At 58.2% G+C, this 16,510-nt stretch overlaps 4 protein-coding genes and 1 long non-coding RNA gene across 5 annotated transcripts; 4 read left to right on the forward strand and 1 right to left on the reverse strand.

Moving 5' to 3' along the window:
- LOC115504163 lies at positions 1-14,623 on the reverse strand. The gene is made up of 4 exons (XR_003965601.1): positions 14,537-14,623; positions 7,172-7,177; positions 5,460-5,463; positions 1-13 (listed from the first exon to the last, which is right to left on the reverse strand). It is a non-coding gene; the product is annotated as an uncharacterized LOC115504163 (long non-coding RNA).
- HBZ (hemoglobin subunit zeta) lies at positions 319-1,851 on the forward strand. Its single transcript, XM_030300905.1, has 3 exons — positions 319-459; positions 1,246-1,450; positions 1,618-1,851. Exons 1-3 carry the CDS (start codon positions 365-367, stop codon positions 1,744-1,746), a joined length of 429 nt encoding a protein of 142 aa, XP_030156765.1. The 5' UTR covers positions 319-364; the 3' UTR covers positions 1,747-1,851.
- LOC115504155 (hemoglobin subunit zeta-like) lies at positions 9,617-11,404 on the forward strand. Its single transcript, XM_030300901.1, has 4 exons — positions 9,617-9,643; positions 9,870-10,030; positions 10,817-11,021; positions 11,185-11,404. The coding sequence occupies exons 1-4, from the start codon at positions 9,632-9,634 to the stop codon at positions 11,311-11,313; spliced, it is 507 nt and encodes a 168-aa protein (XP_030156761.1). The 5' UTR covers positions 9,617-9,631; the 3' UTR covers positions 11,314-11,404.
- HBM (hemoglobin subunit mu) lies at positions 12,085-12,927 on the forward strand. Its single transcript, XM_030300906.1, has 3 exons — positions 12,085-12,206; positions 12,367-12,571; positions 12,734-12,927. The coding sequence occupies exons 1-3, from the start codon at positions 12,115-12,117 to the stop codon at positions 12,860-12,862; spliced, it is 426 nt and encodes a 141-aa protein (XP_030156766.1). The 5' UTR covers positions 12,085-12,114; the 3' UTR covers positions 12,863-12,927.
- On the forward strand, positions 14,541-15,355 carry LOC115504157 (hemoglobin subunit alpha). Its single transcript, XM_030300903.2, has 3 exons — positions 14,541-14,667; positions 14,785-14,989; positions 15,133-15,355. The coding sequence occupies exons 1-3, from the start codon at positions 14,573-14,575 to the stop codon at positions 15,259-15,261; spliced, it is 429 nt and encodes a 142-aa protein (XP_030156763.1). The 5' UTR covers positions 14,541-14,572; the 3' UTR covers positions 15,262-15,355.
- The last annotated feature ends 1,155 nt before the right edge of the window (positions 15,356-16,510 follow it).

Below are 16,510 nucleotides of genomic sequence, written 5' to 3' on the forward strand. Positions count from 1 at the left end.
CCATTCTGTGACTCTGAAGTGCAAGAGGATGGTCAGAGCTGGGCTATAAACCCAGGCATGGCCTCCTGGGCTGGCTGGGCCCCTATCTCTCCAGGACTCTGGTCAGGCTGTGGCCAACATCCCCTCTAAGCCCGAAGGGGAGGGTGGAGTGATAGCCCCTCACCCCACCAGCCCCACCAGGGACTGGTGACCACCCATCCTCACTGGGCCTGATAAGAGACCCCACCCCCACAGCCCTCTCCCCTGTCCAGACCAACGGCCGCAGCCTGGCCCCCACCCCGGCTCTGTGTATATAAAGGGATCCCGGGGGGCGAGCACACAGAGGCCAGTCCTGGGCACACCCGGCTCCAGCTCAGCCACCACCATGTCTCTGACCAAGGCTGAGAAGACCATCATCCTGTCCATGTGGGGCAAGATCTCCACTCAGGCGGATGCCGTTGGCACCCAGGCCCTGGAGAGGTGAGTGCCAGGTGGGCTGGGGTGGAGCCCCGTAGGCGACAGTGTGGAGTCGGTGAGGACAGGGGCCAGTGAGGAGAGGGCTCTCTGCGGAAAGGGTCCCTAAGGAGGGGTCGGCGACGTGGGGGTTCTCCGAGAAAGGGGTCAGTGAGGGGGGCAGATGACTTGCACAGACTTCTGATGGACCCTATGCTCACTGAGTCCTGAACAAGCCCAGGCCCAGCATCTCACCAGAGGGGTGTGGATGTGTTTCCCCCAACACCTGCCATGCCTGAGGAGGCAGTCAAGCATCTACAAGCGCCAGGGTCTCTAGTCCTGGGGCAAGGTGGTCCCAGGTGGTTTCCCTACGAGCTCTCCCTTGCAATGTGCCTGCAGGTGGCATTACTTCTGGCAGACGGTAGGTACAGCAGGAGCCCGGTCAGGGGTTGGGAAGGAGGTTTTTGTGGCCGGAGGAGAGGTGAAAACGGGCTGGAGGCCTACGGTGGGTGTGCAGGGCCAGCTGGGAGCAAGGAGACCCTGGAAGAGGGCTGAGGTGGGGAGCAGGGGCCAGCCTGGGTGCTGGGAGGGTGTGGAGGCAGAAGGCCTTGGGACCGTGGGGTGCAGCTTGGGGGAGGGGCAGCAGTCAGAGCACAGCACACCTCAGGAGGTGGTGCACCTGCTGGGCTGGAAGGCCCCAGGGCGGTGGTGAGGTCGCACTTGGGTCCTCAAGCTCGGAGAAGGACGCAGGGGTCGTAGAGAGGTGGACGGGGGCCCACGTTCCTCCAGTGCTCAGGGCCCGCCCTCCCGCAGGCTCTTCGCCAGCTACCCGCAGACCAAGACCTACTTCCCGCACTTCGACCTGCGCCCGGGCTCCGCGCACCTGCGCACGCACGGCGCCAAGGTGGCGGCCGCCCTGGGCGATGCGGTCAAGAGCATCGACAACATCGCGGGCGCCCTGTCCAAGCTGAGTGAGATGCACGCCTACGTTCTGCGCGTGGACCCGGTCAACTTCAAGGTGCGCGCGGGGGCCGGGGTCCTGGCGGGGACCAGGCGGGGGGGGGGGGGGGGGGCGGGGGGAGTGCTGGGCGGGGCGGGGTCTCGGCCGCCGAAGGTGCTCCGCCCACCCCAGAGCACCCGCAGAGCACCCCGGCCTCGCGCTGAGCCGCCCTCCGGGCCCCCCAGCTCCTGTCCCACTGTCTGCTGGTCACGGTGGCCTCGCACTTCCCCGCTGACTTCACGGCCGACGCCCATACCGCCTGGGACAAGTTCCTGTCCATCGTGTCCTGCGTCCTGACCGAGAAGTACCGCTGAGCGCCGCCGCCAGGCCGGGGGCCGGCTGCGACCTCTCCGCGGCTCCAGGCTTCTCCAAACCCTCTAGCTTCCCCCTGAGACGCCAATAAACGAATGCACGCCCACCTCGCCTCTTGTCACTGGGGCCATCAAGGGGGCGGCAGGGGTGGAGGGGGGTGGCGGGGAGGCACAGGGACACCTGGAGGGCTTCGGGAACACTGCGCACTAACCCGAGGGTCTCTCCGACCGCAGAGGGCACTCCGGGGGCGTGGTGTGTGGGGCTAGGGCACTCGGGGTCCGGATGGGGTGATAGAAAGTGCACCCCTCGGCCTTTATTTCTGGGGTCAGCGCCGAGCCCACCTGGCCCCACTGACTCTGCTGGGGCGCACCATGGGATTCCTCTGGGATTTATCCTATTTCCTAGTTTATGCTTGATCTTAGCAAGAAAGGAGGAATGAGTGTACCTAGTCCCTCATTTATTCTTCCACCCTTCCACTAAACACACACACACACACACACACACACACACACACACACACATTTTTGATGCACAGGACGCCCAAGCATTTTTGTAGACTCTAATACAACAGCTAGAAAAAGCAAAGCCCCCTGCCCCATGGAACTGACAGTCTAGTCCCGGATACAGATGTGATATTCAGTCAGATCGCAGCTCACAGAAAGAAAAAAATCATTTTGCTCATTATTAGAGAAATACAAATTAATACTACTAAAAATGAAACCTCACTGATATCCAGACTTTGACCACACTGTACTGATGGTCCCTTCACAATGCAGTCCCTTCTACCACAGAGACTACACAAGCTTAGTTTTCTCAGCACTAGAAAACCCCAGTCCATCATCAGGCATTGACTGAATGTAGCATGAAAGCTCACACAGCAGAGAACTGTGACCTGAAAAAAGAATGAAGACAATTTGTAATAGTGGCTGTGATGTCCAGGATTTATCAGGTAAAAAGGAAAAGAAAAAAGAGAGACGCAGAAGTGTGTGTGTGTGTGTGTGTGTGTGTGTGTGTGTGTGCGTGCGCGCGCACGCGTGCGTGTATCATGGTGGCTTTTCTGTTTTTCTGTAAGAAAGGAGAGGAGGGGGAGCCTGGCTGGCTCAGTCTGTAGAGCATGTGACTCTTGACCTCTGGGTGGTGTGTTGGAGTCCCACTCTGGACATAGAGTTTACTTTAAAAAAAAAAAAAAAGAAAAGAAAAACAGTGAGAGGAGATACAAATGCGTGTGTGCATTTGTGTGTACTGACAGGTGTGAGTATGTGTACATTTTGACACACATGTATGATTACGATCATAGCTCTTGTGTGTGCACTTGTGAGTGTTTATAAGTTTGTGTGCATTTGCTCTTTTTTTTTTTTTGAGTAAGTGCTATGCCCTGCATGGGACTTGAACTCAGGACCCTGAGATCAAGAGTCACACGCTCTACTGACTGAGCCAGCTAGGCACCCCTTGTGTTTGCTCAGTTTTGCAAAAGGAAATCCTTCAAGGATGAAGTGGAAATGATTACAAATAATAACACGGATGGAGATAAAGAAGGGGTGGAGGGGCTCCCCCAAGTCTAACTCTCTGGATGGTGTTACTTTTCAATCATGTAAATCTTTTACATCACCAAAAATAGAATTAAAAAAAGCAAAAAATGACAACTTGAAAAACCCTGCTCGTTTTCCACGGCAGCTGCTCCAACCCACGTTTCCAGCTGCAGTGGGTGACGCGCTAGTCTCTCCACTGCCTCACCGACCCTTGTTCCTGTTTTTTTTTTTTTTATAGTATGTATCCCGTTGAGTGTGAAGCGGTACTTCCCTGTGGTTTTCAGTTTCGTTCCTCTAACGAGTAATGAGGCTGAGCATCTTCTCATGTGCTTTCTGTGTATCTTTTTTTAGAGAAATATCTATTAAAGTCCTTTGTCCATTTTTAAATCGGGTTGTGTTTCACCCTTTCCATTGCCAATAATTTTTAACCTGACTCTAACCAAGCCGTTAGATCTGACTTCCAGTGCACAGGAAATGCATGGATAAAGGCAGTGTCTTAAAACAAACAAACAAACAACAACAACAAAAAAAACCCTTCAAGTAAAACCATCAGACCAATGCAAAATGTAGAACATTCTGTAAGACAGCTTGTCTCGACTATCCAAAAAGTCACTGATATGGAGAAAAGGTGGGTGTGGGGTGGAAAGTTTCTGGAATAAGAGAATAAAGAGACAACTGAAAGCTATGTGTGAGCCTGGGTCAGATCTAAATTTGAATGATTGAACACATTTTGGTGATGAGTGAGGACATGTGATGCGAAAGAATGTTAATTCACTTAGATTGGCGATAAACCTGTGGTTATTTATGCAGGAAAACCTTAGTCTAGGAGACGCGTGCTGAAGTGTAGACACAGAGCTTCAGGAGGACTGCCACACAATTCCATATTTTTGGAAGAAACGTAAAGCACACCCAGATATATTCCTACATGTGCTGATAATGCAAACATGGCAAATGTTCACAACTGTGGGACCCCAGTGGTGACAGTGAAGGGGACCATCGTTCCATACTGGGACACACTGGGATATAAAGGAGACCTAAAGGGGAGCCTGGGTGGCTCAGTCGGTTGAGCATCTGACTTCGGCTCAGGTCATGATCTCGCAGTTTGTGAGTTCGAGCCCCGAGTCGGGCTCTGTTCTGACAGCTCGGAGCCTGGAGCCTGCTTCAGATTCTGTCTCTCTCCTCTCTCTCTCTCTCTCTCTCTCTCTCTCTCTCTCTCTCTCTCTGTCCCTCCCCCACTCACACTCTGTCTTGCTCTCCTTCAAGAATAAACAAAAAAAAAATTTTTTAAGGGGACCTAAGGGATACTGTAAGATCTGACCTCAATACTGCTCCTGTCACCCTCACTCCGCCCAGCCACCGGCCTCCTGGTTTCTCTTGAACAGTGGAGGCACAGCCCCCTCTCAGGGCCTTTGGGCTTGCCAACCCCCTCTATGTGCTGCGCACTCTTCCCCTGAATGTCGCATGAATTACTCTTTGAACTGCTCCATACTTGCTTACGTTTGCCACCTCAGTGACGTCTCCCCAGGCCACCTCATCGACAACTGCAACCCCTCTCAGCACTACCCACCATGCTTCGCTGTCATTTTCTTTCTACGGCCAATGCCATCCAGCCAAAGAGACCACCGGGAACACTCCTGTAGTCAGAGTTGGCTTTGTCAACTCATCGCCACGGAGGAGGCCGCCCACCACAGGGAACTGTGGTTCTGTGGGGCCGGCATTTAGCAACTTGGGCTCGAGGAAGCAGGACTCTGCCCTGGATTGGATGCTGCCAAGAGGTGGGAGTAGCCCTAGGATCTAGTAGCTTAATAATTCCTCTCTAGCAGGTGAGAAGAGCAAAAGGAGGCTGGAGCCACCGTTGCCAAAGCAGCAGTGGCCCTCAGCAGCCAGGATGGGGGTGTTGGGCACTCCCGTGGCTTCTCTGTGTTCACGCGGGGTTCCTCTTTGACTCAAGCTCACAGCCCGAGGAGAAACGCGGGCTTTGCAGCAACAGCCCAGGTACCGGGGGCTGCTTTACTCTTTCTCACTGCTGTGCTCACCTCCTGCACTCACTCTGTCTTGCAGACCTTCTACGCCAGAACATCAGTTCCAGAGAGGAGGCATTTCTGGGTGTCCCCTGCTGTGTCTCCAGCAGTTAAAGCTGGCCTGGCCTGGGACAGGCGGTCACATGTAATCCATGAAGAGCGCACGGAGCTTCTGGGGGGTTTCGGGAGCCTGCCTGAGATTGCTCCCGCTACTTGCCTGACATTAGGGTCTAGGGTTCTCGGTGCAGGAGAGACTCTGCCCTGGAGGAGGAGCCCAAGTTGGGACCCCCTTCTCCAGCGAGGACTCTGACTCAGAAGGACTCCTGCCCAGGAGCGTGGGTGTGGGACACGAGGTGTGGTCTCGCGTGCCTGTCTGCCGGGAGCTGGGTCTTTGGCATCAGCCTCGGAGATGCCCGGGGAGAGACGTGAATCTGAGGAGTCTCCTGAGGCCCTCACCCCGCCTCCAATGGGCTTTGTGACTGTGGCCAACCTCTCCTCCACTCTGGGCCTCGGCTACCCCAAGGCCCCAGAGGACACCAGGGATCCTTCACGTTCCAAAAAACCAGTGCCCATCTGTTCTGGTGGATCCGAAGCCTCGAGTGTGTCGTCAGCTCCATGAAGACAGGAGGCCAGCCTCCTCGTCCCATCGGGCAGGGAGTGGCCGAGCGTTTCTGCTGCTCCCAGCCCTGGGCTCTGCATCCGGGAGGCAGGGCCACCGGCTCAGGGGGTTGAGGACCATTCATGCACTCAAGTACTTTTGGGGAGCTTGCTCTGGGAAGTCCTGGTTGTTTAAGAAGCTTGGAGTAGACCAGGAAACAAAACTAAAACAAAAATTCTCTGCCTTCCTGATCTCATAGTCCACTGAAGAATAAATAAAAACGTTCTTTCTGAGGGGGAAAAAAGTACGGCAGGCAAGATAGTGCACAGGCAGGGGTGGGGGGTTGCAATTTTTAACGGGGTGGTCAATTTGGGCCTATTAGTAAGGTGACACTTAAGGGAGTGACCTTAAGGGAGGACTGTGGTTTCTGGCCCGAGCCTTGGGAAGAGAGGATGGTGCTGCTCGTCACCAGGCCCCGGGGAAGGGCAGGAGCAGGGAGGAAGAGGCTTTGAGGGAAGATCGGGGCCTCATGCGAGATGCACGGGTGAGGCCGCGAAATACTCCCTGGGTACAAGTCCGAGCTCAGAAAGGACATGTGCACGGATGCCAGCAGGAGTCCCAGGTCACAGATGGAAGTTAAGGCCATGAGGTGGACGGAGGGCTGGCAGAGAGGGGGACAGGATGGGGGCCGCAGCACAAGTTTGAGGGCTGAGGACACAAGCCTATCCAAAAGAAGAAAGGAAGGGTAGAAAATGTTGGGGGGGGGGGGCAAAGTGTACTCCCAGCTGCGCTAACCACTCGGGTAAAGACTGGGAGGTGTGTCTGGGACGGGCTTGGGCATCCGAGGCCCCAGCCCGCAGGAGGAGGGGATTCTGTGCATGCCCTGGGGACTAGGGAAGAGTCCCTGTGCTCTGCCCTCAGGCCCTCCCTGGCTTCTCCCCTGCTCCTCTCAGCAACGCTCTCTTGGGTCAAGGGCCGGTCTCATCTGCAGTCCCTGCCTCTGCCTGAGCCTCTGGGGATTCGAGGTTGGAAGGAGGTCAGGGCTGGAAGCCTAAGACCAGTTTTGAATCAAGGCTGATTCCGTCCCAGGCCTGGCGCACTGAGAGTTCCTCCATTCCTCTCCCCACCCTCCATTTGGCTGGAGACCCTCTCCTGGGAGGAGTTTCCAAGGTAAGGGGCTGGCAGTCTCCTGTGGGTCCCTTCCTCACCCCAGATTTGGGCCCGAATACCGTCCCCATCTTCTGTCAAGACGTGGACAGGGAAATCATTTCTGCTGCACTTCAGACTTGCTTAGTGACAGTGATAGCACCCAGCCAGCAAGGGCACCCCCAGGGAGCCTCAAATGGCGACTTTTGGAATCATAGGTCAAGGCTTCCCAGGTGACTGGTTCAAATTCACCCAGAGCTGTGACAGGTACACCCCTGCTGAGTTGTAGGACGTAAAGATGCAATATCGAGGGAGTTCGGCTAAGCAAGGAAAACAACCCTAAAACGTTAGTGTCAAGATACTAGTGATGTCCGTTCACCTCCATAGTCTGTAGACTCCTTCAAAAGGTCTCAAGAACCACGTATTGTTTTACGAACAGGAAGGGTGGCTTTTAGGATCCCTTCGAGGACAGATGCTAACTGCCCCCTCTAGAGCTGGAGGGGAGGACCCTGGCAGCCCTGGATTGGGAACAGGCAGAACCTCCCCCCACGTGAGTTCTCACAGGCTGGGTTATTACACGCACATGCACACACACACTAGGAATCTCTATGCCCAATGTGCGGTCTAAACTCAGGACCCGAGATGAAGCATCGCATGCTCTCAGCTGAGCCGCCAGGCGCCCCTTATATGCATGTTCGTAACTTATCGCAGAGTCCTAGGAAAATAATTAAAGGGTTATCTCTGAAGACAAGCAGGTGAGAAGAGAACATTTTTTTGGAGAGAGAAAGAGGGAGAGAGAGAGATAAGCGGGGGAGGAGCAGAGAGAGACGGAGGGAGAATCCCAAAAAGGCTCTGCCCTGACAGCACAGAGCCACACTTGGGGCTCAAATTCACAAACCATTAGACCATGACCTGAGCCGAAATCAGGAGTCAGGCACTCCACCGACTGAGCCACCCAAGCGCCTCTTATGATTTTTAAGTGATCTCTATATCCAATGTGGCACTTGAACTCACAACCCTGAGATCAAGAGTCTCACACTCTACCAACTGAGCCAGCCAAGCGCCCCAAGTTTAATTTTTCAATTAACTCTTTAAAGGGGCACCTGGGTGTGGAGCCTGCTTAAGATTCTCTCTCCTGGGGCACCTGGGTGGCTCAGTCAGTTGAGTGTCCGACCTTGGCTCAAGTTATGGTGTCATGGTTCATGAGTTCGAGCCCCACATCGGGCTCTGTGTGAATAGCTCAGAGCCTGGAGCCTTCTTCTGATTCTGTCTCCCTCTCTCTCTGTCCCTCTCCAGCTTGTGCCCTCTCTCTCTCTCTCTCAAAATTAAATAAAAACGTTTTTTAAAAGTTAAATTATAACTTGATTTTAAAAGTTTAACATAATAAACATTTCCTCATAAGCACACCTTTTTTTGAAATACAGGAATTTTTATTTTATTTTTTTTAACGTTTATTTATTTTTGGGACAGAGAGAGACAGAGCATGAACGGGGGAGGGGCAGAGAGAGAGGGAGACACAGAATCGGAAACAGGCTCCAGGCTCTGAGCCACCAGCCCAGAGCCCGACGCGGGGCTCGAACTCACGGACCGCGAGATCATGACCTGGCTGAAGTCAGACGCTTAACCGACTGCGCCACCCAGGCGCCCCTGAAATACAGGAATTTTTAATAGGAAGGGGAAAAAAGCAGGACATACCATCTGATCATGTGTTTTAAATACAAGAAAGGGCTGGACACAATCGCACCAAACTGGTAAAAACTCTTCCCCTGTGGGACGAGGGTTACGGTTTTTCTCTTTCGTTTGCCTGTGCCCATGTTCTCACTGGGCTCCCACACTGAGTACATGTCACTAAAACCATTATGTGCTGTGAGGTGGCAGCTGAGCTGGGCCATCCTGGACCTTGCCATCTTTGGATGAGCGAGGAGTTTCGCAGGAGGTGGGGGGAGGGCGCGCTGAGCTTCCTCAGTGGCTCTTCCTGTCACACTTTCCCTCACAGGGGCTTGAACGGTGCACTGTGGGCCTCAGCCGAAGTGGGACGATTAACCGACTGAGCCGCCCAGACGCCCCTAGCTATAATTTAACTCAAAATGCATGCACCCTTTGCAAGAACACATACTAACCAAAGGCACATATTAAGCACATTAAAATGGTTGCCTTATGGTAGAGAGGGGAAAGGGAATAAGGTAAGAGGCAAAGAGATGTAAATAGTACAGGCTGTGACGGGATGTGACAGGTAGGATTGTAGGCTCGGGTGACCCCAGACTCTGTGTGAAGAGTCCAGCCTCCTCCCAGCCTGGGTGCCCAGCTTGGAGAATCCCCCCAGTCAAGCTGCTGAGGGACTTGGCTTGTGGGGGAGAAGAACCTTATCCAGGTGAGGAAGGCGCTATACACAGAGGCAAGAGCATCTGAAGCCAAGACTGTCACTCACACCCTGTGACACCTGGCCTCAGTTTCCCTCTGTGGACCTCCATTCACTCATCTGCAAGGTGATGCTACAGAAGCTTAAATAAAAGAAGGAGGAGAGAGTGCTTCTGTGAAAGCCTGCTACCTTCTAGATCATCCTAATATCACAAGGACAGGGAACTCGGCAACCATGATTATGGAGGTCAGTCACTGGACTGGGCCCCTACCTCCCTGGAACCTGGACTCAGGCTGTGGCCCAGTGCGGGGAGGGGGGAATGTTAGCCCTTCTTCACCCCACCAGCCCCACCAGGGACTGGTGACCACCCATCCTCACTGGGCCTGATAAGAGACCCCACCCCCACAGCCCTCTCCCCTGTCCAGACCAACGGCCGCAGCCTGGCCCCCACCCCGGCTCTGTGTATATAAAGGGATCCCGGGGGGCGAGCACACAGAGGCCAGTCCTGGGCACACCCGGCTCCAGCTCAGCCACCACCATGTCTCTGACCAAGGCTGAGAAGACCATCATCCTGTCCATGTGGGGCAAGATCTCCACTCAGGCGGATGCCGTTGGCACCCAGGCCCTGGAGAGGTGAGTGCCAGGTGGGCTGGGGTGGAGCCCCGTAGGCGACAGTGTGGAGTCGGTGAGGACAGGGGCCAGTGAGGAGAGGGCTCTCTGCGGAAAGGGTCCCTAAGGAGGGGTCGGCGACGTGGGGGTTCTCCGAGAAAGGGGTCAGTGAGGGGGGCAGATGACTTGCACAGACTTCTGATGGACCCTATGCTCACTGAGTCCTGAACAAGCCCAGGCCCAGCATCTCACCAGAGGGGTGTGGATGTGTTTCCCCCAACACCTGCCATGCCTGAGGAGGCAGTCAAGCATCTACAAGCGCCAGGGTCTCTAGTCCTGGGGCAAGGTGGTCCCAGGTGGTTTCCCTACGAGCTCTCCCTTGCAATGTGCCTGCAGGTGGCATTACTTCTGGCAGACGGTAGGTACAGCAGGAGCCCGGTCAGGGGTTGGGAAGGAGGTTTTTGTGGCCGGAGGAGAGGTGAAAACGGGCTGGAGGCCTACGGTGGGTGTGCAGGGCCAGCTGGGAGCAAGGAGACCCTGGAAGAGGGCTGAGGTGGGGAGCAGGGGCCAGCCTGGGTGCTGGGAGGGTGTGGAGGCAGAAGGCCTTGGGACCGTGGGGTGCAGCTTGGGGGAGGGGCAGCAGTCAGAGCACAGCACACCTCAGGAGGTGGTGCACCTGCTGGGCTGGAAGGCCCCAGGGCGGTGGTGAGGTCGCACTTGGGTCCTCAAGCTCGGAGAAGGACGCAGGGGTCGTAGAGAGGTGGACGGGGGCCCACGTTCCTCCAGTGCTCAGGGCCCGCCCTCCCGCAGGCTCTTCGCCAGCTACCCGCAGACCAAGACCTACTTCCCGCACTTCGACCTGCGCCCGGGCTCCGCGCACCTGCGCACGCACGGCGCCAAGGTGGCGGCCGCCCTGGGCGATGCGGTCAAGAGCATCGACAACATCGCGGGCGCCCTGTCCAAGCTGAGTGAGATGCACGCCTACGTTCTGCGCGTGGACCCGGTCAACTTCAAGGTGCGCGCGGGGGCCGGGGTCCTGGCGGGGACCAGGCGGGGGGGGGTGGGGCGGGGTGGGTGCGGGGCGGTGGGGGTTTTCGGCCGCCGAAGGTGCTCCGCCCACCCCAGAGCACCCGCAGAGCACCCCGGCCTCGCGCTGAGCCGCCCTCCGGGCCCCCCAGCTCCTGTCCCACTGTCTGCTGGTCACGGTGGCCTCGCACTTCCCCGCTGACTTCACGGCCGACGCCCATACCGCCTGGGACAAGTTCCTGTCCATCGTGTCCTGCGTCCTGACCGAGAAGTACCGCTGAGCGCCGCCGCCAGGCCGGGGGCCGGCTGCGACCCCGCCCCTGACCCTGCAACTTCCCTCAATTTCCCCCCAATAAATGGATGCGGATGGAATGGGTCCTGCGTTCTCAGTATTGGCCGAAGGAGGGGAGAAAGTGAGGCATGGAAAGCGTAAGCCACAGGAACGCGGTGGACCCCAGCGTCACCACCGGCCTGGAGGCCACCCCGAGGGCGCTGTGGCTCGATCCCTGCGCCTGCGGACCCCAGAATCGGGAGAGAGTAGATCGGCCCCAGGCTGGTTCTCCAGGGTCCGAGGTGCGTTTGCTCCTGTCCTGCTTCCCGAATCGCCCAAATATCGTCGCTTTACTCAGCGTGCCGCGTGCGTGTGGGTGCGTGTCGGCACTCAGGGGGCTTTTCCTCAAAGCCTGACACTATAGGTCCCGCACTGCGGGGACCCACGATACGCTTCCCGTGTCCCTAGCGGAAAAGAAGCGTCCCTGGCCAGCGCTCTTTCTCCCAATCCCTCCACTGGCTCCCTCCCGCAGAGGCTCTGACGCTGCCCGCAGGGGAAGCTCTCCCGATTTCGCGCAAGCCTGCAGCAAAAGCACGCACACACAGCGGCGTGAGTCGGTGCCGGTAACCCCCGGCCCCGCCCGCCCCAGGCCGTGGTCTCTGCAGCGATCGGGACCTGGGCTGGAGGCATTTCCCCGAGCTGGCCGAGGGTCCCGCAGATAAGGGCGGGTGGGGCGCCTGGAAGGCGTGGGGGCTGCTATAAGGAGGCGGGAGCGGCGGGTGGGGCCGCCAGCGCACGCCCGGCCGGCGCCATGCTCAGCGCCCAAGAGCGCGCCCACGTAGCGCAGGTCTGGGACCTGATCGCCGGCCACGAGGCGGCCTTCGGGGCGGAGCTGTTGCTCAGGTGGGTTGAGGCGGGGTTTCCAGGGTCACAGGGAGGCGGACACAGGGGTTGGGGGCCCGAGTCAGAGGGGCGGGCCGGGCTGGGGTTCCGGGTGTCTGGGAGGTGCCGGCGCCGGAAGGACCCCACGCGGCCACCCTCACTCACCGACCTGCTCCACCAGGCTCTTCACGGTCTATCCCAGCACCAAGACCTACTTCAAGCACCTGGGCGTCTGCCCCGACGAGGCTCAGCTGCTGACCCACGGACAACGCGTGCTCGAGGCGGTGGGCGTGGCCGTGCAACACACCGACCACCTGCGCGCCGCCCTGAGCCCGCTCGCCGACCTGCACGCGCAAGTGCTACGCGTGGACCCCGCCAACTTCCCTGTGAGCCCGCCCCCGCCGCCGCGGTAGAGTTGGCGCCGGCAGCCGGCAGCCGGGGTTGGTTGGGGTTAAAGGAGAGAGTGGCTGCCGGCAGCCGGGGTTGGTTGGGGTTAAAGGAGAGAGTGGCTGCCGCAGACCCGCTCTCATCCGCCCCTCCTCCCACAGCAGCTGATCCAGTGTTTCCATGTGATGCTGGCCTCCCACCTGCAGGGCGAGTTCACCGTGCAGATGCAGGCGGCGTGGGACAAGTTCCTGACCGAAGTGGCCGTGGTGCTGACTGAGAAGTACCGATGAGTCCCCTGCCCCACCGGCTTAGGTCTGTGCGTGTCAATAAACAGGCCTCAAATGGCCGGACCCTGCACGTGTGTGTTCTTTGGGGAGCGGGTGGGCCGAGAAGCTCGGCAAGCTCTGGGTCCCACGCGCAGACTCCTGGAATCTTAGGGCGCCATCACGAGCCCTTGCAGACCAAGAACCAGGGGCCCGGGAGCCGGTCCTTGGATCTCTCCAAACTCTGAAATGAGGGCGGTTGCTGGGCTGAGGGTGCTGGATCTTGGGCAGGGTGTGTGGACCCCTAAAGGCTTGAACAGAACAATTGCCCTCCTCTGCCGAGGAAATGGGAGGGGCAAAGTGGGTGCCAGGATGACAGGGGTCTTTGGGAGCAGTTCTCACCCAGCTCCAAAGCACGTCTGCACTCACCCACTCCCGTGCTCACTCCTTCATTCTTCCTCCAACCCTCCCACTGGGAGCTGGGAGCCAGAATTCAGAATTCGCAGCTCTTGTGCAGACGAACATGGGCACCAGGCCCAAGGGTCAGGTTTCTGGCCTGAGGTCAAACAGACTCAGAGGCCAGACCTCCTCTGACCCCCGGCGCCTTCTCCCCTCCCCGCGACTCTCAATCTGCAGCAAACCTTGCCCTGGCCAAGTTGGGTCCTTTCTCTGAAGTTCGTGGGGTGGGAGACTGGGGTGGGATGTCCCGATGGCCACGACCAGGCACACACAGCAGGGTTCCGACCCGGTTCACAGGATAAGCTCTGTGACACTGGACATGTCCCTGGGCCGTAGGAGCCTAACGCATCAATGTAAAAGCAAACGAAGAGCAGACGACCAACAAAAAGCCCTGCCTCGCTGGGTCTTTTGAAATAATTTAAAAGATCATGAGGCAGGCTCAGTGCCTGGCAGGCACTTGGCCATCCAGCCCCACCTATGCCTTTCAGTATCTGCAAGTCTCCCAGCCAAGCCGTTCCTCGCCTGCTCTCCCCACCCCCGCCCGCCAGGGTCAATCTCTCCCCTCAGCAGCAACAGGGCAGGAATCTTAGCTGTCTGCTCAGAACCTTGGTGGACCAGGGAATAAGGCCAGGGACCCTGGAAACTCTCCCGACTCGGAATGAGGAAGGTTCCCCAGATAGCAGTCTCGGCGGGTGCGGGGAGCACTGCACGGAGCCCTGAGCCCCAGTGGCAGTCCACACTCAAGTCCGAAGGGTGCTGGAGCCTAAGCCGAACTACCCACCCCCATCCACGGTCCGCGCCTTCACTTGTTAACCCCGAGCTGGCTAGGAGCGCCGGCCCACCAGTGGCGGCAGGAGGGCTTGGAGGGTGTCAACCCTCATTATCTCCTTCGCCTTCACGTTAACACGGACAATCTACAGCCCTTGGTCCTCGGGAAAGTCTGGTGCGAAAGCAGCTCGTTTTACTTTAGAAAATAGCCGTGCTCCCCTTCTCGACCGGCAAACAGCCCAGGTCGGGGCCGAACGTGGGTGCGCGACAGATGGGTGGGGAACCTGTGTAGGCTTCCCAGAATCACGGGGGCCGGATTGGAGAAGGCACCTCTGCCTGCGCGGAACCGGGAGAGGGAGGGCTGCCGCCGGCCCAGCGCACCTCCTGGCCCCGCGCCAGCCAATGAGCGCAGCCCGGGCAGGCGCGCCCCGCGCGCCCGGCGCATAAAGGCTCCGCGCCCGCGCGGCCCCGCACCTTCTGGTCCCGACACAGACTCAGAGAGAACCAACCATGGTGCTGTCTGCCGCCGACAAGAGCAACGTCAAGGCCTGCTGGGGTAAGATTGGGTCCCATGCTGGCGACTATGGCACAGAGGCCCTGGAGAGGTGAGCACCCAACGTGCCCCTGTGGGCACCCGGCACCCGGGGCTCAGCGACCCCTCGCGGTCCTTGTCCTGCGCCGCCCCGCCTAACCGTGGCTCGCCCACCTCTTCCTCCCGCCAGGACCTTCTGCTGCTTCCCCACCACCAAGACCTACTTCCCCCACTTCGACCTGAGCCACGGCTCCGCCCAGGTCAAGGCCCACGGCCAGAAGGTGGCCGACGCGCTGACGCAGGCCGTGGCCCACATAGACGACCTGCCTAACGCCCTGTCGGCTCTGAGCGACCTGCACGCGTACAAGCTGCGTGTGGACCCCGTCAACTTCAAGGTGAGCACCGGGCTGGGGGACATCTGGGGTGGAGGGCTCGCCGGGCCCTGCTGGCAGGACGGCAGAGAGTCCCCTGGGTTCCGGAAGGTGGAGCGCGGGCAACCGCGTCCTCCGACGCCCCGTGACGTCCCCCCTCCTCGCAGCTCCTGAGCCACTGCCTGCTGGTGACCCTGGCCTGCCACCACCCCGCGGAATTCACCCCCGCCGTCCACGCCTCCCTGGACAAGTTCTTCAGCGCTGTGAGCACCGTGCTGACCTCCAAATACCGTTGAGTGAAGCCGGGGCGATCCTCCTGAGGGCCCGGGGCCTCTTGGGCTCCGGGCACCCGAACTTCCTGATCTTTGAATAAAGTCTGAGTGGGCTGCAGCCTCTGTCCGCCTCTGTCTTCTTTGTCGCTGGCCTTCGTGTCGTGTCGTGGAGGGGGGTGAGGTTGGGGGGGTGGGGGAGCGGTGATTCTCCTCCACTGGTACCAGCGACCTCTCTGACTTCGGAGGGAGAGGGCAGGGGAGTAAGGCTGATGCTTCCAGGAATGTGCTGAACCGTGTTCAGGCCTGGGAAGGGCCAGACTTCCCAGGGTCCCTCTCTGGGGTAAGAGGTAGGGGAGTCTTAAGATTGCCACCTTCTTTTGAAGTCTAACACCCATTAAACAGTCTAGATGAAAACAAACCACAAAAACACAGCACTCCTGGTGCACATGCGGGTGCTGGACAGTTTCTTGGAGATTCCCACCTCCTTCCTATCAGAGGGAAGGTGGGCTGGAAAGGGGGTTGCAGCCCCTCCCACCCTTCCTGGGTCACAGTAACCCTCGGGGGACAGCGGGGGTGGGGTAGAGTCGGGGAAGAAGAGTGGGGCAATGAGCTGGGGGAATGGTCAAGGTGCACTTGGGGAAGCCCTTTAGCAGAGCGCCTTGCTCCCTTGGCCTGCAGGTTGTGAGGCACACTAACAGCTCACTGTTTGTGCAGCCAGGTGTCCCCCAGCTCATTGCTCCCCCTATTCAAACGCCCAAGGCTCCTGGGGTCTCCCAGAAGTTCTGCCTCGGTGCTGTAAACAATATTTGGAAAGTCCCCTGACGGCAGTGCTGAAGCCCTGGGCTCAACTTCACACACCCCACCTGGGCTCTGCAACCGTCTTAGGGACCCCACCAGGGCCTCCAGCCCAGTCTGAGCTCAGGGCAGCGCGCAGTCCTGGGTTGTCTCAGGACAGTGACAGAGCCCCTTGCTCCCCACTCTGGACAGTGGGGGTTGCCTCTCCTCCTGCACTGCACACCCTTCCTTCGCCCCGGAGCCCAGTTCACTTTTACTTAAATATAGAAAACACTTAAGAAGTAAACTAAGGGGGCACCTGGGTAGCTCTGTAGATTGAGCGTTGAACTCTTTATCTCAGCTCAGGTCTTGATCTCAGTGTCGTGGTTGTGAGTTCAAGCCCCCTGTTGGGCTCTGTGCTGGGCATGGAGCCTACTATAAACAAATAAACTAAAATTCGCCCATGCTTTCACACACAAGCCACGCGCACGTGCACACC

The sequence above is a fragment of the Lynx canadensis genome, chromosome E3, assembly GCF_007474595.2.
Source record: "Lynx canadensis isolate LIC74 chromosome E3, mLynCan4.pri.v2, whole genome shotgun sequence".
Lineage (NCBI taxonomy): Eukaryota > Metazoa > Chordata > Mammalia > Carnivora > Felidae > Lynx > Lynx canadensis.

Bases quoted from the DNA above. Each gene is read 5' to 3' on its own strand.
- LOC115504155 (XM_030300901.1), top strand. The intron at 10,031-10,816 runs GTGAGTGCCAGG...GCCCTCCCGCAG, and splicing joins GGCACCCAGGCCCTGGAGAG to GCTCTTCGCCAGCTACCCGC. The intron at 11,022-11,184 runs GTGCGCGCGGGG...CGGGCCCCCCAG, and splicing joins TGGACCCGGTCAACTTCAAG to CTCCTGTCCCACTGTCTGCT.
- HBM (XM_030300906.1), top strand. From the start codon at position 12,115: ATGCTCAGCGCCCAAGAGCGCGCCCACGTAGCGCAGGTCTGGGACCTG. The intron at 12,207-12,366 runs GTGGGTTGAGGC...CTGCTCCACCAG, and splicing joins GGGGCGGAGCTGTTGCTCAG to GCTCTTCACGGTCTATCCCA. The intron at 12,572-12,733 runs GTGAGCCCGCCC...CTCCTCCCACAG, and splicing joins TGGACCCCGCCAACTTCCCT to CAGCTGATCCAGTGTTTCCA.
- HBZ (XM_030300905.1), top strand. From the start codon at position 365: ATGTCTCTGACCAAGGCTGAGAAGACCATCATCCTGTCCATGTGGGGC. The intron at 460-1,245 runs GTGAGTGCCAGG...GCCCTCCCGCAG, and splicing joins GGCACCCAGGCCCTGGAGAG to GCTCTTCGCCAGCTACCCGC. The intron at 1,451-1,617 runs GTGCGCGCGGGG...CGGGCCCCCCAG, and splicing joins TGGACCCGGTCAACTTCAAG to CTCCTGTCCCACTGTCTGCT.
- LOC115504157 (XM_030300903.2), top strand. From the start codon at position 14,573: ATGGTGCTGTCTGCCGCCGACAAGAGCAACGTCAAGGCCTGCTGGGGT. The intron at 14,668-14,784 runs GTGAGCACCCAA...TCCTCCCGCCAG, and splicing joins GGCACAGAGGCCCTGGAGAG to GACCTTCTGCTGCTTCCCCA. The intron at 14,990-15,132 runs GTGAGCACCGGG...CCCTCCTCGCAG, and splicing joins TGGACCCCGTCAACTTCAAG to CTCCTGAGCCACTGCCTGCT.